An 18283-nucleotide genomic window follows, 5' to 3' on the forward strand; every position below is an offset into this window, starting at 1 on the left:
AATATGTTGCTAATACTCACTAGGAATACTTTGAACAATCTAGAGAATCACTACTGGAATATCTTGAGCAATTGATAGTAGATTTCCCATTGCTTTAGGACTGTAAGCTTAAACTAGATGCTTTGCCAGAGTATATGCTATTCTCATTTAAGCTGTTTTGATCTTGAAGATCAAATAAGTGAAGTTTATCAGCCTGTATTATGATATGGGTCATATGAAATGACAATAAATGGATCCTTCTAGACTCAAAATCTGTCAGTGTATTAGAACACATTTTGTAACTTCAGGTATGGTCCAAATGTCCAAAACATTTGCTAGTTTTACTATTAGATGTGCACCTCAGTCTGTATTTATAATATGTGTCTCAATCCTAGCTCATGAATCTTGTCATTGGTACAATGCCGTCATTCAAGAGGAGCTTCTCCCTGGTTTTGTCTACAGTTGCTCACAGACATTTGTATATATAGGTGAAAACTTTAAACTAGCTAAAATTTCTGGATAATCAGCTTCATTTTTTGTGTTACCATGAGACTGATACTCTAGAGTAAGTAATATTTCCTCATTTCCCTTACAGCTATTGTTAAATTAGATTAGAATTTCGTTTGGGGGGTCTTTTGTTTTTGTGTTTTTTCCTCTCTCCTTTGGGATCAACCATGTGGAAATTCATCAAACAAAATAACTTGCTTGCAGCAGTGCAATAACTTTCAATAAAAAGGAAAATATTGAAGTAACTTTACTAAGTGGCTAAAATTGTTCAAATGAATTACAAATGATATCTAAATGAAATTTTAGAAGAGACTGTCTAGACCTACCAAAAAAAAAGAATGCATTAAGTGAAGCTCTACCACTGCTAATCAAAGAACAGTAATTCTTTTTCACTCTTCTACATGTAAAATGATTCACTTAAAAAGAAATCCTCATTCCATGAGGCTGAATGCAGTGAAAAGGAAAATATTAAGCAATTATTATTTTTCAGAACAAGCAGAAGTTTCAAGTGAGAGAAATACGTGTTTGCTCTAGAGAATAAACCACAAGCAGTAACCAGGAAGCGGTGACTGAGGGCTGGTTTAATGCACCCGTACTCCAAGAAAATTCTTACCCCATTAGTAGTACCATTAAATCCAGCAGTGTTACTCTTACAAGAATGTAATATGAGCTTTTTCTAAGCTGTCACAATCTGACACTACAGGAATGTAGTTTATAAGACAGCGATGGAATGTTTCCCCATGGCTGCTCATCTGCACATTCATAATGCATTTGAAATACTGTGTGGCTTTTTTTTTTTTTTTTTTTAAGATCTGTATCTATTCTTGGAGATGAGGTTTTCATACACAATTTACACAACACACTGCATCCCTGATGTTTTGCACAGTTTTGTTTCTACCGCTCCCCAACGATTACTGTGCATACGATTTCTTTACATAGATTGAAGCACTGACGTGGTCAAAAGGTTAATATCTTGCTGGGAAGGAGGAAAGGGTTTCCAAAAGGTTATGAGCCTCCCTAAGAACTTCATGGCAGCCATGATACCTATACTCCTTTTAGATGGTAATATTTGGCAATAGACTTGCATGCTTACATTAGCAGACAGGCAATTTACATTCCCCTAGTTTGCTCTCAGGGCCTCATTGTTCTGAAGTGATCTGTCACTCTCTGGTAGAAGATCCAGACTTCACTGCTCAGCCTCTGAGTGTCTGGAAATGACCCTCATTTCTCAGAAGTGGGGAATCATTCTGATTTCTGTACCTTACAGTCTCTTCTGCAAGCTGGCTCTTTCTGACACCCTTTTGCATTTAATCTTTTCGCCACAAAATCCTCTTAACGTTTTCCCCCAAAACTTACCTTGCAGTATTTTGGTAGCATGATACTAGCTCGCACTGGACTCTCTTCCCTGGAGCCTGGCATCAGAGTCCAAATGAGGTCATTAACCTAAAAAAGTGTAGTGGTCTCATCCTAGTCTTTGTTATGGATGTCTGAGAATTCCCACCGCAGAAGCAATGCCTCGCTCAGGCTGGTTCCAGTCTGCTCTGCAGACTCGGCTTCAGAGGCAGGCTCAGGGCTCGGGCAGCGGGATCGCTAATGGCCAGGGCTGTGCAGCTCCAGCACTGCTGTGTCAGTAGCAGGAAGCTTTTACTGTGCCTGGGTTCCTGTCAGTGCTACTAATTCAATCACTTACATATGCAATAAATTCACATGAAAAATTAACAAATACTTAGCCAGCAGCAGTGCCCTCTGCTCTCTTTTTTTTTTTCCCTTCTCCCTCTAAAAAGCCATGTAGCTGCTGCTTAAGACAATTTCATTTAATGGTTTCTGGATGTTTTCAGTATGTTCTATATTTCAGCATTTGGTGGAGAAAAATATTTTATTGCTAAATAGCAATATTAAATATTAATCCATGACATTAAGTTATTTATCAGGTTTTTTCCTAATAACTTGCACCAGATTTTCTTCTAATTATTTCTGTATCATCACTTGAAATAAAAGAATCTCTACAGATGTCAGAGATGGGGTATAGCTCATAAACTTGCAGTGATCTGTTTCATTCAACTCAAGATCTGATTTTATTCTATTTTCCATCTCTGACCCATGACAGATAACTTTTGGTGTGATCATTAGTAGTACTAGTTCTAAAGGCAGTGCAGCATGTAGAGGGAATAGGAATCAGGACTCCTTTCTCCTCCTAAACAAGAATCTCCACAGGGAATTGAGATCCAAGTATCTTATCTTTTTGAGAGGCTGGTGATCTTCCCTGGATAGCTGGTCTGGGATTCTAGAAGCAGCAGCCTACAGCTCACACAGTCTAATGACAAAGAAGTGCATTCAAAACTGAGAAGTACTTAAAGCAAAAGCTATGGTGCTTAACAGCAGCTTTGGTCGAAAATGTCTTTCCTAGTGTAGCTTAAGAAATAAGGGTGGAAGAGAATGTATCCTCCTTTACCCATGGGGCAGACTGAGATTTATACCAACTCTGAAGATTTAGTCTCTTTCTGCAGATAAAGGCTGTTAAAGCAGCTGGTAACCACAGTGATATTTAGGACACCTTTGGCATATTCCTTCTCCTGCAGAAGTGCTCTAATGCCTGGGCTGTGTGTCTCATAGCTACCTTAACTGGCTGGCCCACTCTCATGGCTGCTTTTTGACACTGTAACAAAGAATCATGTGGCCAAGGATGTGCTTCAGGTGATATCAAGGTTCTGATCTTAAGTTCCCACGTTCACTAAAGTGTTTTATCTGAGTTTAGTTAAGGAGACTAAAAAAAAGGTAGTGTACATAACTGCATGACTGTGTGCTTCTGTATGTTTTATTACATCTGGATAACACTCTGTGAGGATGGAAGTCCTTTTGTGTAGTACTGCCAGAACCATTGGAGGTTACTTCATTGTGCATGTGGATCCAGAACGTTTTTGGACAGCACTTGCATTTAAATAGAAGTCAAATCCATTTGGGGCAGGTGCCAGTGTAAATGATTTGTAAGTAGCTGATAAAACCCTGAGTAGTGCCAGTGAAGGACTTAAGACCTGGCACATGCATACTTGGGAGGATTTCATCTTTGCTGGGCAAATGGACTTCAGTGCCTGTAACTGCCCTGCCAGGACCTTTCCCCACACACTGAACTGCCAGGTCCCTTGTTCCCACATGCAGCTGATTATGCTTCGAACTTCAAACTTTCTCCCCAGATCTGAGCCAAGTGTTGTCTTTCAAATCCAATCAGTAAATAAGTTTCACAAAAATTGTGTAGTTGATTGAATGCTTTTCTTATCTAACCTATTGGAAGAAATTATCTGAAACCAATGCAACCTGCCTTTCTTATAGACAGTAGATCATATTTCAAACCGTTCAAACTGTACACTAGATATTTTAATCCTTCAAGTATTTCTGCAGAAATTAGATAACGTGCCACGAACAAATGGAGTGTCAACAAGTACAAATCTCCAAAGCGGAATTTAGCCTATTTCTATACCAGTTATTGCTGCGTGTTCACAGAATGATGATATCCCTTTAAAATTACCTTGGGGCAAGGAACAATGCTTTCTACTGTGAAAAATTCTAAACGAAATCCTGATTGCACTGAAACGAATGGTATCTTTCTCACTAGTTTTTACTGGAACTGGGATTACACTGGATGAGGAGTAGATGAACATAGAGTAGCATCTTTTTAAACTAATCTTGCAGTACATGAGTACATCGTGCCATGATTCTCTGCCAATAATAAGTATTAATAAGAAGATGACATAAGACAGAAATCTGTGATGAATTTCCTGTTTTGAAATGATGCTTCTCACATTCCGGAAACTATTTTACTGCCCATAAACACAAATTCTGATGGTCTCCCCAGAACTAAAACTGAGGAGAAAGAAATGGTAACCAGATCCACTAAATAAATGTTTCTCCTGTTATTTAGTGAAAACCTGTGAATGTAAGTCAGAGCAGAATTTATTTATTATCTGTAATATATTTATTTCGTCCTTTATGAAAACTATTTAATTATTTGAGGAGAAACAAATGACAAGGATAGGTGAACCCTTAAGCAGTGACTCTATTGGTTTTCAAGAAGTGTCAGTTACAAAGAATCAAAAGAACCCACAAAAAAATACAGATGCATAATTGCCTCTGACTAGTAAACTTAGAGTATTCTGTAAAGTATTAGCAGGTCTTTGATAGGTATGTATTTAATTGTCAGCTGAAGTGGGAATGATAGGTCAACCACCATCTCAATGGTTTCAAAATAAAACATAAACCAGAATCTGTTATATAAATGTCATAGTGAAAAAAGTAACAGTACTCAGGTTCCACTTGTAGATGCGTGTAAATGTGTTCCTTTTGCAATTCCTGCTGACTCCTGTCCAAATGATTGTGCAGCTGAAGCAACTATTTTCTTATCTGTTGAAATGCTAGGTAGGATTTTAATTGTTAGAATTGATGATTTAGCAAGAAAGGTTAGAAACCAAAGAACAGCTGTCAGAAGAGATACATCGAAAGCACCATGCAGCCATTCAACTCTGTTTAAATAAAAAAAAGCTGGTGGTTTATTTTGTATTAGTGGAAGCCAAACACTCTATATCCTTGTGAAGAGCTGTGCAAAAGTTAAAAAACCCCTTATTATTCCCATATTTTCTATTTGCAATTCTTCAACCAATTGCAATTGTTCAGTGGGCACACTAGGTACATACATTTTAGCCATTTGACAAACTTTGTCTTGGTGTACCTAGTCTTTCTAGTCTGTGTCTGTCTTGTCTGGTTGGCCACTTCAGTAATGTAATCCTGCTCTCTAATTCTACAAATGACGCTTATAGAGGATGGAACTTGAGCAGGATTGTGTGCAAGAAACAATAGTAAATACTCTCATTTGTAAATTCACAAAAAATTACTTTGGTTGGTGCTTAGCAAATACACAAAATATACACGCAACGACCTGAATGTACTTTTTTTCCTGTGATGATTAATGAGTCTGAATTAATTACTTGGAATTTTATTTGAAACTTTATTTCTGATATTTGTCAATGACTATTGAGAAGAGGGCAGTAAAATTTTGTTACTCTTTGACAACTATAAAACACCTTGGAAATAAGGGTTCATTTTTTTGTGTGCTGGCAAGAAGAATTACTTAACTCATCAAATGACTGTCTTATTTCCTTGCTCAGTAAATTCAGCAATATGCTTTTGACTGGTCACTACCCAGTGATCTCACCTGTTTGGAAACTTTGCTGGCATGACTCCTGCAATTCTGAAATATGAGTAATAGCGATGCTCAGTAAACTTCAGCGTAGCAAATGCCAGCAGCCAAGAACTGCAAGGCTGTAATGATGTTATCAAGTTGTGATGGAGTTTTCATGGACATCTGCCTGTCTGATACACTGAGGGATGCAAATCACAGCCATCATGATCTGAAATGGGACAGGAACTCCAGCGATCAGATCCTGAAGTAGTTCTATGAGCCTGAATTAACCCAAAAATCATCTTCTGACTCAGGCTACTAGAAGAGACATGGGACTATAAGATGTCATTTTATGATCCTTTCCAAGAGAACAGTCCAAAGTGAGTTCAGTAGTTTTTCCTGACTAGGACTGCAAGACAGAGCACTGAGTTCTCTTATTTAAGAGCATATGCTTTAAATAATGACTATTAAATTTATTTTTGTAGCTCAGGAGAGAAAAGTGGTGGTAATATGGAGAAACAGCTGTATCTTAGCTCTGAGGTCTGGGAAAATATCCCTACTAGTTCTAATAGGTTCTAGTTTAGATCCTCATGCACACACACTTCAGCTGTTAGTAAAATAAATTTAAGCTTACTGTTACACACTGTTAACTCAGCTGGTGATTTCAAACCCTCTGTGCCTGCTTGTGGGAACATGAATACAAGATGTGGAAAAGCTTCAGTGTTTTTAGCACGAACCATTGAGTTTAGCTGTATGGGTAAAATACATTTCCTCTGATTATTAAGGTCTTACATGCAGCAAAACTATCAGTTCAGCTGAGTGGGAGACTCGATAAGGAGGCTGGCAGAGAGAGTATTCAAACCATAGAGCTCAGCTATACGAGTAGTCAGAACGATGGTTCGGGCTGGGCAATGGGAGGAGAGGTGAGGCTCATTTGTCGGTTCCTGCCTGGCTCTATTAGCAGGAGGTTCCTGAAGCTGTGAAGACAATCAAGCCCTCCACAGCCATAATAGGAAGACTTTTGACTTCTTGACGTTGAAGGTTTTGGTCTTACTGAGCTAGAGTCAGGGTTTGTTTCTGCTGAAGTCAGAGAAACTTCAGAAGACAAGGAGAGCGTTACTGGGTTATTGAGGTTCAGTCTTCAGCTCTCAAGGGGAGCATGTCATGCTAAGTCTTTCATAAATTGTGTTTCATCTTTAAAGCTATTAGGTTTTTTTTGCCTCCACTATTCCAGTTGGAAGGCTATTGGAAATCTTGATTGCTCTAATGATCAGAAACCTTCTTCTAATTTCCAACCTAAATTTATTCACAGACGGTTAATATCCATTTGTTCCTGTGCCAGTTTTGTCCTTAGCTAATTTAGGTTTTTCCGTATCTGGTGTTTATCTCCCTGATGCATTTACATGCTGTGATTACGCTCCTGCTGATCTGTCATTTTGCTTGACAAAATAAGCCAAAATCTTTTGGTCTTTTTTTCATAAGATAGACTTTCCCTTCTCCTTGATGATCCTTCTTTGGATTTGTTTCCATGCCTCCCAACCAGATCTGTACAAGATGCTTGATTGAAAATTTGTGAGTGGCATTGTAAACTGGCATTGCTATTTTCCTGATTATTCTGGAAAAACATCTTCTAAAACTAGAACTGCATCTGTCTTTTTTATGGATATATCATATTAATGGCTTATAGTCATCTCGTATGTGAAAGTCAGTCATTTCTAAACGATATTTTACAGCTTAGGGTAGGCGTTTTTTGTTATTGATGTTCAACAGCATATTGTGCTGTTAAATCTAATCATATTTGTACTGTTGAAGTTCACAGAGCTCCCTCTGCATAGTGACCTGAAACTCATCAGTACTGACGATGTTTCCCAATACTGATGATGTTTCCCAGCACTGACTAATCAACAAAGGGAGTCAACATCTTCCTTTTTCTAGCAGGTTTCTGGATGAAACATCAGACATCAGTTCCAACACTCATGCACAAAGACCTTCCCTATTAAACTTTCCTCAGTCTGACAGTCCTTATTTTAATACTATACTTTTCATTTCCCTGTGAATGAGTTTCTTGCCCTTTTAACAGATTTTCTGCTATTCATTACGGTCTCCAGCTTCGCTATTGGTTTCTTTTGTGGCACCATAACAAATGCTTACCAAAGACCACAATAGATCAAGCCAGTTACATCTCCCTTTCCTAAAAACCCAGTTATGTTAACAGAAAATCCTGTCAAGTTAGCCTGACGTTATCTTCTCTTGATAAATTCAAATAGTGGTTTTTTCCACTTTTCTGTGTATGTTTATTTGTTTAATTTTCCTTAAGGTCTGTCCTCTAAGAACTATGCAGGCTACAGATGGCCATGGGAGTATCTGGGCTCTTAGACGTCATATTGCTTTTCTCACCTTATCTTGCATATCTTGATATATTTTGTTCTGTCCTGTCATATGACGTCATGTCCAGATTCCTAAGTAAGTAAGTATTAAGTATTTGCTGCCAAGTCTTCAGTTTCATATACCAGTTCTATCAGCAGAGATTATTTAGTGTACCTCTGCCTGAGCTTTTGCCTCACACATCTGTAATAACTGCAGGATTCATACCCTTGGAACCATTTTGGGTTTGCACCATAAATTAGGTTATCAAGAATACGAATGCCACTTTGAGTATGTTTTGCTTTCATCCTCCCCTTCTAAATAATTTAACTAAAAAACTTCCAACAACTGTTTTAATATACTTTCAAGATCTAAACAAGCTTTACCTTAGGCAACTTGTACTTTTTCCTTCTGCCCTTGAGGAGCACTTTATCTCCATTCCTGTGCGTTCTTGGCTTGGTCTTAACATTTTAACAGTTGAAAACATTAGTTCTGAAGCTTGTTACAATTTTTTCCCCCACTTTCTTGGGATCCAGTTTCCTAATGTGACCAACACCTTTGGTTTTCTCTCTTTCTGAACAGTATGTAATCTTTTATTGTGGGTGCTCCAGGGACAAGGGCCCTTTCACTGTTTCCATGTAGTGTTCAGCTGGCTCCTAATAATTCTGTTGTTGGTGTGTTTTTTGTGGTGTGGGTTTTGTTGTTTGTTTGGTTGGTTTTTTGTTGCACAGGTTCAGGCAAGTCTGTACCTCCCTTCCAGTTCTATATACCTTGATGCATTGTGTACATTACCTCAAATAAGTGCAGTGAAAATATTAAAAATGTATTATGCTATTCAGAACAATAACAGCACTTCCTAGTTTCTGTTCTTTTGCCTTATTTTTCCTCTGTGCATGATCGTTTTCCTCCTTTCTTTTATCTAACAAATGAGACAATATGATTCTCATCTAACTTTCTGTTGTCATTATTATTTTGAGAAGTTTTTTATGTTGTGAGGTGGTTTTGGGGTGTGTGTGTTTGTGTTGGTTTGGTGGTGTTTGGTTTTTTTTTTTTTCTTTCTTCCTTACTTCTGCTGGTCATTCTTCCTTGTATTCCTTTTTTAAAGCCTTCTTAAAATTGTCCTGGTTCTTGAAAGGAGTGTTAGATGACAAATAACAAAAGAAGAAAGATCTCATCTACATCTGAAGCCTATAACTGGAAAATTCTCTTCCTTGCTAAACTTCATGAATGACAGCAGAAATAACTTGTCACTTTGAGACATGTCAAGCTACACTTGACATTATTTCATTAATCAGTTTTATGACAGTTCTATCATTATTTCTATGACAATGGTGTCCAAGGCCTTACTGAAGACTAAGGCCATCCTCCTACTTTACACAAATAATGATCTTCTGTGCAAAATACCAGCTATGAACTTTTAAAAAACCTTCCTATGAGGGGATACTCCCCTGGATTTTAAAAATCTCTGACAGATTACTGTCACATCAAAATGTGACAGTTTTTCTCAGTTTTACAAAATACTCAAAAATTTATCATAGTTTTTGCTTAATCATACGTTAATATAGCAAACTTGACCTTAGTAAATTCTGTGAACTTAAACTCTAATATTCAGTGTTACTTATTGAGAAACATATCTCTGTATTCCAGGGCAGGCTTAAACAGACAAGTATTATCTCTTTTATGACTTTTAATGAACAGGGAGTAAGAGTTCCTAAACCTTTTTCTTGTTACGAGCACCAGTTTGAAAATGTTGCCTTAGAAAATGCCATTTGTAACAGCTTTTCTGCCCCTATTCAGGAGATCTTATAGTCTCTAATTGACACTGTAACTTTGGAATCTAACTGGTGACCTTAGGAGACAAGAATTAATGTGAAAAAGGCTTGGAAGCCAATTATTCTCTTATTTATATTACTTTAATTTCCACCTACATTCAATCATGTAAAGATAAATACCGCTGCCTCTAATGTTGGCAAGGCAAATTTTAAAATTTGTTTCTTCAGCTTTTGAAAACTAGTCTATAAAGCCATATGATTGATCTAAGGAAAACAAAATACAAAGAAAAATTTGACTGGTCCTAAAAATAAATGCATGTCAAGATCATTGTGAGGCTGCCATTTCTAAATGTCAGTGGATAAAAGTATTTGAATTCCTTTTATGGATCTCATAACAGAAAACAAAGTCTTAATGTAATCAAGAAAGATTGTTTGTCTGAATTCATTGCACAATACTTTCCTTATCACATATGCTTTTGTTATTATGCTGACAAGATTCTAAATGCCTAGCTGTTATTTTGTACGTTAATTGAAAAATGCTGTCCAAAGAGGTTTCGTATTCATGTAACTTGTATTATATTCAACATCCATTTTAGGACAAGAGGCTTTTTAAGGGATCGATATGAAATTAACAGTGGCAGGTTACCAGAAGATAGTAGTGTGCTGTAAAACAAGTGAACATGTAGTAGTAGAGGGTTCCCATATTTTACAGAGAAAGTCACAAAGGCTGTAATGTGGTTCTTTTTACCTAGGGGTTGCCCAAATAGATAAGCATATGAGAAAAGAGAGTTCACTGACATTGATCTAACCCACAAACCTGTTGTAGTGGCTGTAGGTAAAAAGTCAGGTTGCTCTTCTAAAGCCAGCTACTTTCCTTTTCTTGGTGGACCCCTACTGTCTCCTAATCTAGATGTAGTTTGTGAGCAGTGAGCTCTGCTGGCAGAACAGTCCTTAGCCATCAGTTTGCTTCTTTCTACTCATGGCAGTAACTTCACTGTGGGTCATTTTTGCCTTGTGACCAAGCACTGCCGAGAGGTGACCGAGACCCCGTCTCACGTAGCGTGCAGGCATGACAGGGGTGAGCTGGGCTGCTCTGCTGTGGGCAGCACAAATGAAACTGCAGGGCAAACGTGGTGGGAGGCAAAGCATTTCAAGAAAGCCTTTGAACCTGGATAGGGAGGAGAAAATAAACAACTAGGACAGAGTGACAGAAGAAACACTGGCAAATTTGTCTAAGTGTCGTGATAGGCCATGGAGAAGCAGCGGAAGGAAACTTGGGGTTTCCATCTATTGTGCTATCCTGATAGAAGTTTAATCAAAAATGTTTAGGAAGAACTGCAGGAGGTTTAGGTTGGATATTAGGAAAACCTTCTTCATGGAAAGGGTTGTGAGGCATTGGAACAGGCTGCCCAGGGCAGTGGTGGAGTCACCAGCCCTGGAGGGGTTTAAAAGGCGTTTGGACGAGGTTCTTAGGGACGTGGTTTAGTGTTAGAGTTGGGTTATGGTTGGACTCGATGATCCTGAGGGTCTCTTCCAACCAAAATGATTCTATTATTCTATGACTCTGTGAACTTTGGAAAAAATCACATTTAGGACCTAATGTTAAACTCTGGGTAGTGTTTTCTGTTCATGGGAATAGGTCATCTGATGAAACTTTTTTTTTCATTCAGTATAATAAGTTTCAATTACATGATATTTTAGAATTTACTTTATTTACATGCAAATAGACCATTGGTAGTGAAATTCATGTACTGATGACTCAGAATTTCAAAAGCCCAAGAAGAAAGCAATGAAATATCATACTATTCATAATAAGTGTAACCTGTTAGAAGAATTTGCTGAATATGGTCTTTAGGATCCTTAGGCTTTTTGTTAGTAATGTTATTGGACAATGACGAAAATGTGTAAGTACAGAAAGTCACCTCTTAGTTTACATGTCATGACACCTGATTTGGAAGACAACTACTTCCCTCAGTTTTGCAGTATCAGCTCTCTCTGAAATAGACTGTACAATCTTGCATTCTGTGAGACAAACTTGTAGATGCTTCCTGTGCTGGGTATGTAACAAAAAAAGCTGGTCAGGTTCATTGTAAGTACTATTCCAATGTTTTTACCATTTTAGTTGTATTGCAAGTATTGCAAAAAGGGTAGCAAATTAAACCAGACAGATGGTTTTAAAAAGACCTGGTTTAGACATCAAACCCACTTTATTTTGATTTATTTTATTTTATTTCTGGAGAATCAGCTTGCTTAGAAACAAGATTATTATAAATTAGGAATTATTTTCTACAGATGAATGTTTGAGACTGCATTTCCTAAATGGAACTCTAAATTTCTGCATGTGCTTATCTTGTCTTTCCCATCCTTTCACATGCTTTGTCCTACTTGGATATTTCATACTGATCTACCTTGTGGACATTTTTTCCAATGTTTTGGCCTCCTTTGCATAGCAATTTCATCTACATTCTTCCATTCTGAGACTGCTGACATGCTTTTTTTCCCTCTGATATATTAACAGTGGGTCCCATTAAAACTAATTAGTTCTTGAACATGTATAAGCCTAAACTTCCCAACAAGTCTAAGCTAAGTGATCAAAATAGAATCTCTCTCTCTCTGTAGGTCTTCAGGCAGCTGAGTATTTTGCTATTGATCATCAATACTTGGTTTTTTGAGATGTGCAAGTGCATTTTTAGGATACTTGAAAACACGATTTAAAAAAAAAAATGCTGTTCAAGCTCAGCATACATGCTAGGTAATGAGTGGGGTGAAATGGATGTGCGGAAAGGTGAAGGGGCTTGCTGAAGCTGTATGATGAAGCTAGACGTAAAATCCATGTTTCTAGATGTGCACATTAAAGAACTCGTAACTGTGTTATGCTGTCATAAATTGTGACAATAGTGGTAGATTAAAAAAAAATACATCAAGGTTTCTGAAGTAAACAGTGCCCTTTTTGTGAAAGCTATATACTGGAATTAGACTACCATATTCATATAAATAAATGACAGTGTTAGGGACTGTTGTTTTTCTATGTTTTGAAGGAATTTAATTTCAGAATATAAAGATGAATTCTTATTTAATTAGTAAGAATTCCTCTTAATTTACATCTAGGAAAAATTCACTGTGTGCCAAGAGTCTTTAAGCCTTTGCAAGATTTTCTGCTTGGTTCTTGTAAAACTGCCTGCTTCAAGCAACGCTTCTTTATACCAGCTTCACAAATACTCACAATTTGTACAGTTTCAGTATGTGTCTTAGTCAAAAGCAGTATATCACCTACTTTCTTTGAAGGAACTTCTTTCAATGAAAGCGAGCTCAGTATTTTTTAGCTTGTTTCACTTATAAGCAGCTCATAATCTGCTATTCGAAACTTGAAAAGCTGCTAGCGAAAAATTGGAAAATATCAAGGCAAAATGGAAAACATACCACCATAAACACTGCTCTAGTATTGTGAGTACTTCTGGAAAAGGCTTGTAATAATGAAAAATTATCAGTTTATTATAATGGATTTTCAGCTAGGCTAGGAGTTATGATTCATCAACATCCCTAGGGATCAGTTAGTATTCCAGCTATGTGCCCAGATTTTTAGAATTTCGTAGCTTAAAGTTATTGTTTATGCTGATCTTAACAGCTGAACAAAGATTCAATTTTATGTTGTGCATATTCTTTATGAGCCAGTTTTATTCATGTACAAACTGCATAGCTGAGAGATTGCTTTTTTTAAATTCATAATTGTTTATTTTAGGTGGCAGTGTAACCAACACCATTACAGTATTTTTAATAGGTTACCAAATAAGCAAAGATGGGACTTGCATCTGCAGCTGATCTTGAGACAGTTCTGCTTCACTTCTGCCAGCAAGTTAGCTCTGTCTTAAGTGTTGGGAAATCAGTGCGAAAAATGTTTTTTATAACTTCTGAAATATTTAGCAACACTTCTTGGGACCGGTAAAATACAGGAAGCCCCGAGGTTTCATCTTGCAAGAATTTTCATGTGTACATAGTTATTTTTCCGTAAACCCATTATGATCATTTAGGTATGTGTTTGACAACTGGAATCTTACTGAAAGGTAAATGGTTAATACGTCTCGTTTCATGTAAATATGAAAGGCCAATGATAGAATGTTAAATATCTTTAATGGTACAGAAAACAACAATTCAGGGCATGAAGTTGATTGTATATGCAATTAAAAGTTTAGGAGTCTATCTGATCTGCAACTTGGCCAAGGCATTGTGACTAATAAGCTTGTTCTCGTGAAAAAGTGCCAGAGGAACTCCAATAGCTATGTGTGGTCAAGATATCTGCTTTGTCTAAATTAACCCATCTCAAAAAATAACACTGCCATACATAAAATCCCATGCCAGCATTTGGCAAAGCACTTCTGTTCAAGCATTTGTGCTGGAGAAAGCTGACTATATACAGCATCAAGGCAAACAGTTTTGAAAACATTTAAAAAATTTCTTAGGAAGCAAAATGCTGCTGAAAATCCTATTCCATGATCGTAATTTACCCTCCATCCATTTATAGAACTCTCATAAAAGCCAATGGGAGAGACTGGTACCAGGTGTATAATGTACTGTGAAAACTTCGAAACATCGTATTGTTGTTTGTTAAAATTATAGACATTTTAGAACAGTGACTGTGGGATGAACTCGGCTTATGTTCTGCTTCCATCTGGCCTGCTAATGTTTCCTTGAAGAAGATGGAAAACAGCACACACTGTGTTGCACACGTTTTCCTAAGAGAGAAATACTTTCTCTTACACCTGTGCAGTTGAGCACTTAGATTCAGTTCTTTTGCCACGTGTGTGTAATCCCAGGGTGTGCTCCTGTAACCGTCAGGTTTTATCCTGTCAGAGCCTAAATTTACTGAATTAAACAGGACTTCTTACATAACCGAAGTTGTACGTTTGTAGGCAAATAGTCTGTGCATCTCATTGGAAGTTTTCTTTCTCATGCAAAAGCTCCACGTTAAAGGCTCAGGCTTCAGGAGGTAGCAATGTGCCTTAGAACCTATGCCAGTCCCTGGTGTGTTTTAGACAGTTTCTGAGTAAACCAAAACAGGTTGGTAAATATGGCTAAATCGAATGCTTATGCTTATTATGATGGTGAAATAGCTTTGAAAGAGCTTGTGTTTGTGGTGCTGGCTCTGTGGGAGGCCACTTTGCCTTTCTCTTGGTATTTTATGTGGAAGTGTGCGGCGCACAAGTAATACAAAAGCTAGACCTGTAGAAAGGTATGTGGAAATGTATAGACGGTGGTTGAACTGGTAACTGACCTTATTTTTTAGAAATTTTTTTTAACTGTCTTTGGAATTTTAGCATAGGACCTCTCTACTATTTCTGCGTTGTGAGGACTCACTTATAAAACAGTAAGAGGGAAATCAACCTAGATCTTTGGAATAAACTGATTTTCTAGGATTCAGAAAAAATAAAAACCAATCCATGCTATAAACTAAAAATTAAGAGATACACATGTTATCGCCTAATGTAGTAAAGTACTTTAGGCGCTTCCTGGACTTTAGCAGTGCTTAAATGTAAAGTATATTTCATTTACGCTTACAGAATTTACTGAGCTTAATCAGAAATTCCCCACTCAAGTTGATAATGCTTGATGCCTCTTCAAGATAGGTGAATTCTCAATCTCCGTAATTATGCTTATTACCTTGTTACAGTTAATGTTCTCATATTTCAGAAGTTTTCCAAGAATTAGCTGAGTTACATGAGGTTATTAGTAAAACATTGTCTCTCTAAACATCTTCTAAAGGAATTGGACTAAGGAGTTAGTTCTACAGATTTTACTTTTACATCTGAGAACAAAACACTAGGAAAAAGGAAAATGATGGCTACCATTCTAAATCAGATCCTACATTTGATCACAGTAAATTCAGAAGAGCTTTTGCCTTGAAAACTGTAGCATCAGGCATTGTATATCGGCACATCATTTTGCATTTGGATGTATGAAGTTACACGCTTAAGTACCCAGGTAGAGTCCAGCTAAACATTCCAATTTCACTGAAAGAAGTGGAAGCTCTGAGTGCTCAAACAAGATTGTTTTTGTTTAGGAGTCCAGGTACTGACTTAAGTGCTTGCCTTAATCCACGCAAATTTGAATGGTTTTATGGTTCACTTTTATTTTAGGTTGGCAGGTAATTGTAAATAGTTTTCTGTAAATTAGTAGAAATCTTACCAGAAGACTTGGAGATATTAAGAAAGGACCCATAGGGCTTAAGATGTGCCTACATTTTTGTTTGGATGTGGTTTGATCCTGTACTTGTATGGTAACTTCGATAGTTTGTGTTCCAATGTGGTTTGATGAGCATTACAGTAGATTATTTTATTGCAAAGAAATGAGCTCTTTATTGTCTTTCTCTGACTCAATGAGAAGTTCTAATTAAGGCTACAGTAAACATGAAAATCTCTCCTGATGCTTTAGTCTTTTTTAGGTGTTATCTGAAGAACATTAATGCTTTCTGTCAGGACAAAAATATATTTAAAAGTTTGCTTGATGAACTCAGGTGGGTTTTTATTTTTAACAGTGACAAGTATACTCAATATGAATTCAGCAATCTTTTTAATAGGATTTGGTAAGAATTTGATTACATTCTGGCTAGAAAAAAGAAATATTTTGAAAGAAAAATATTTAAAGCAGATCAGTCACAACATATTTGTATGTTTTGACCTGATTTTTCTATTGCAAATTTGATTTCTACCTTTTAGTGACTCAGAAAATTTAGTGCTGCAGATACCTCAATATTCCATTACATTTACTTTTTTTACAAGTGTCGTACAGTTGTTGAAACCTTGCAATATATTAGTCATAGCAAAGAACTTCTGCTCTCTTAAGGATATAACTACCTATTTGCCAATGTCCAATTCAGTATCATTAGTTACAGGATTGGGTTTTGTGTTACCATAAAATAATGCATACTTTAACCTTGTTGTCAGAAGTAAATCGTAATATGGATACTCCTTCTATTCATTATTTTTCTTGTTAAAACCTGTTTGCTCTTCTATCACATGCAATATTATGACCTATTATTTATCATTTTTGAGATCAGATAACACAAACATGGTATCGTTCAGTTCTGGAAAGCAGAGAGTGCTGAATTGGAGTCCTCGCTTAACTCACGTATTAGATTGTATTGTACACAACCATGTGTTTGACATTGACTTAAGTTTACTCTCCCTGACGACCATTCAGCAGATTTTTAAATGCTGTGCAGAATCACACCCAAGAGAAGTGGTCAGCTTACACTTACTGAAACTGCAGGTTCTCTGTAAACAGCCTTAGCACTAACAACACTACATGCAAGGCTGGTGCCACTGTATGTGATGAAAGCATTCGATCATTCCTGGCAATGAACACAAGCCAGATTGGGTCAAAAGGCAAAATGAATTTGGGAGATCAGTGTAAACCTTTACTCCACTTTGGCATTTCCTCCTCCTTCAAAATAGCCTTGGCCTTCCAAAGAAAAGCCATGTGAAGGAGAGTGGGAGTCAAGGTTAAAGTCATCACGTCCAAGGCACTAGTATGATTCTATCAAGTAGAGGCATTTGCTGCTACGGTGATGTGGATCAATAGGATCATGAGACAAGATTTCTACCTAAAATGTTGAAGTCACTTAGACATGTGTTTGAATTCATTCTACAAAGTCATCCTAGGGCTTAGCAAAATCAATCCTTACCCTGTGTTGGGAGGGAAGAAATCCATCACCTTTAAGCACAACACACTGTGCAAATCGATGGCTTTAGTGTGGCATGAAATCTTTGCAGATCTTGCAAAGCAAGTGCTCTGCCTTTTCCCTTATTATTTGCCCTTCACTTGACATACAGGAAGAGATGCATCAAGAGGATGGCAGGAGACATGTGTCACTTAAAGCATGCCATAACAATGTTTATCCTGGAATGCTCTATAGAATCTGTTTGAACAAGCAGGCATAATAAATGAATACATTGACACAAAACTTCACCTAGTTACAAAGTTGATAGAACCCCTTTTCCATCCTCCCCCTTGAGCAGTGCTAGCCCCAGGCCAGCTCTTCCCTCCAGCCCTGAGCTGGAATGCCATGACCATATTGCACCAGTTCACTTGTTGCACGGTGCCAAGGTGGCATCTCCCCTCTGCTCAACCCACAGGAACTTCACAGAACCACATTTCAGCGGAGCCTGTTCAAAAGGCTTCTCCAGCTTGCTGACAGCCTCTTACCTGCATGTGTCCCTGGTACATTCTGCTTTGGCTGGTTCAGGTGCCCCTCAGGCCGACAGGTTGGGTGCGCGCTGGGGTGGGGGCACTTCTCCTGTGCACTCGACTAAAAGAAAAAAAAAAAAAAAGCCTAACCCTGAAAGAGCTATTTTTTGCAGAAGATTCAGCTTGTCCTGGAAGCTCCTTTGCTGCTTTCAGTAACCCAGAGATCCGGGCTGCTTTCTTCCCTCCTCTCTTTTCCTTTCTGCCTCTCCCTCCCGCTCCCTTTTCAATGCGGCGCTGCGAACTGCACAGG

The 18283-nt window shown here is 37.6% G+C and overlaps 1 protein-coding gene across 1 annotated transcript in view; it reads right to left on the reverse strand.

Annotated features, from left to right (window-relative positions):
- The window catches only part of PEX5L (peroxisomal biogenesis factor 5 like), a 97216-nt gene extending 79156 nt beyond the window's left edge, over positions 1 to 18060 (reverse strand). The window contains exon 1 of the mRNA XM_065640011.1: positions 17992 to 18060. Coding sequence (XP_065496083.1) covers positions 17992 to 18012 — 21 coding nt within the window. The 5' untranslated portion in view covers positions 18013 to 18060. The remainder of the gene's footprint in view (positions 1 to 17991) is intronic.
- Positions 18061 to 18283: the final 223 nt, after the last annotated feature.

The sequence above is a fragment of the Caloenas nicobarica genome, chromosome 8, assembly GCF_036013445.1.
Source record: "Caloenas nicobarica isolate bCalNic1 chromosome 8, bCalNic1.hap1, whole genome shotgun sequence".
Lineage (NCBI taxonomy): Eukaryota > Metazoa > Chordata > Aves > Columbiformes > Columbidae > Caloenas > Caloenas nicobarica.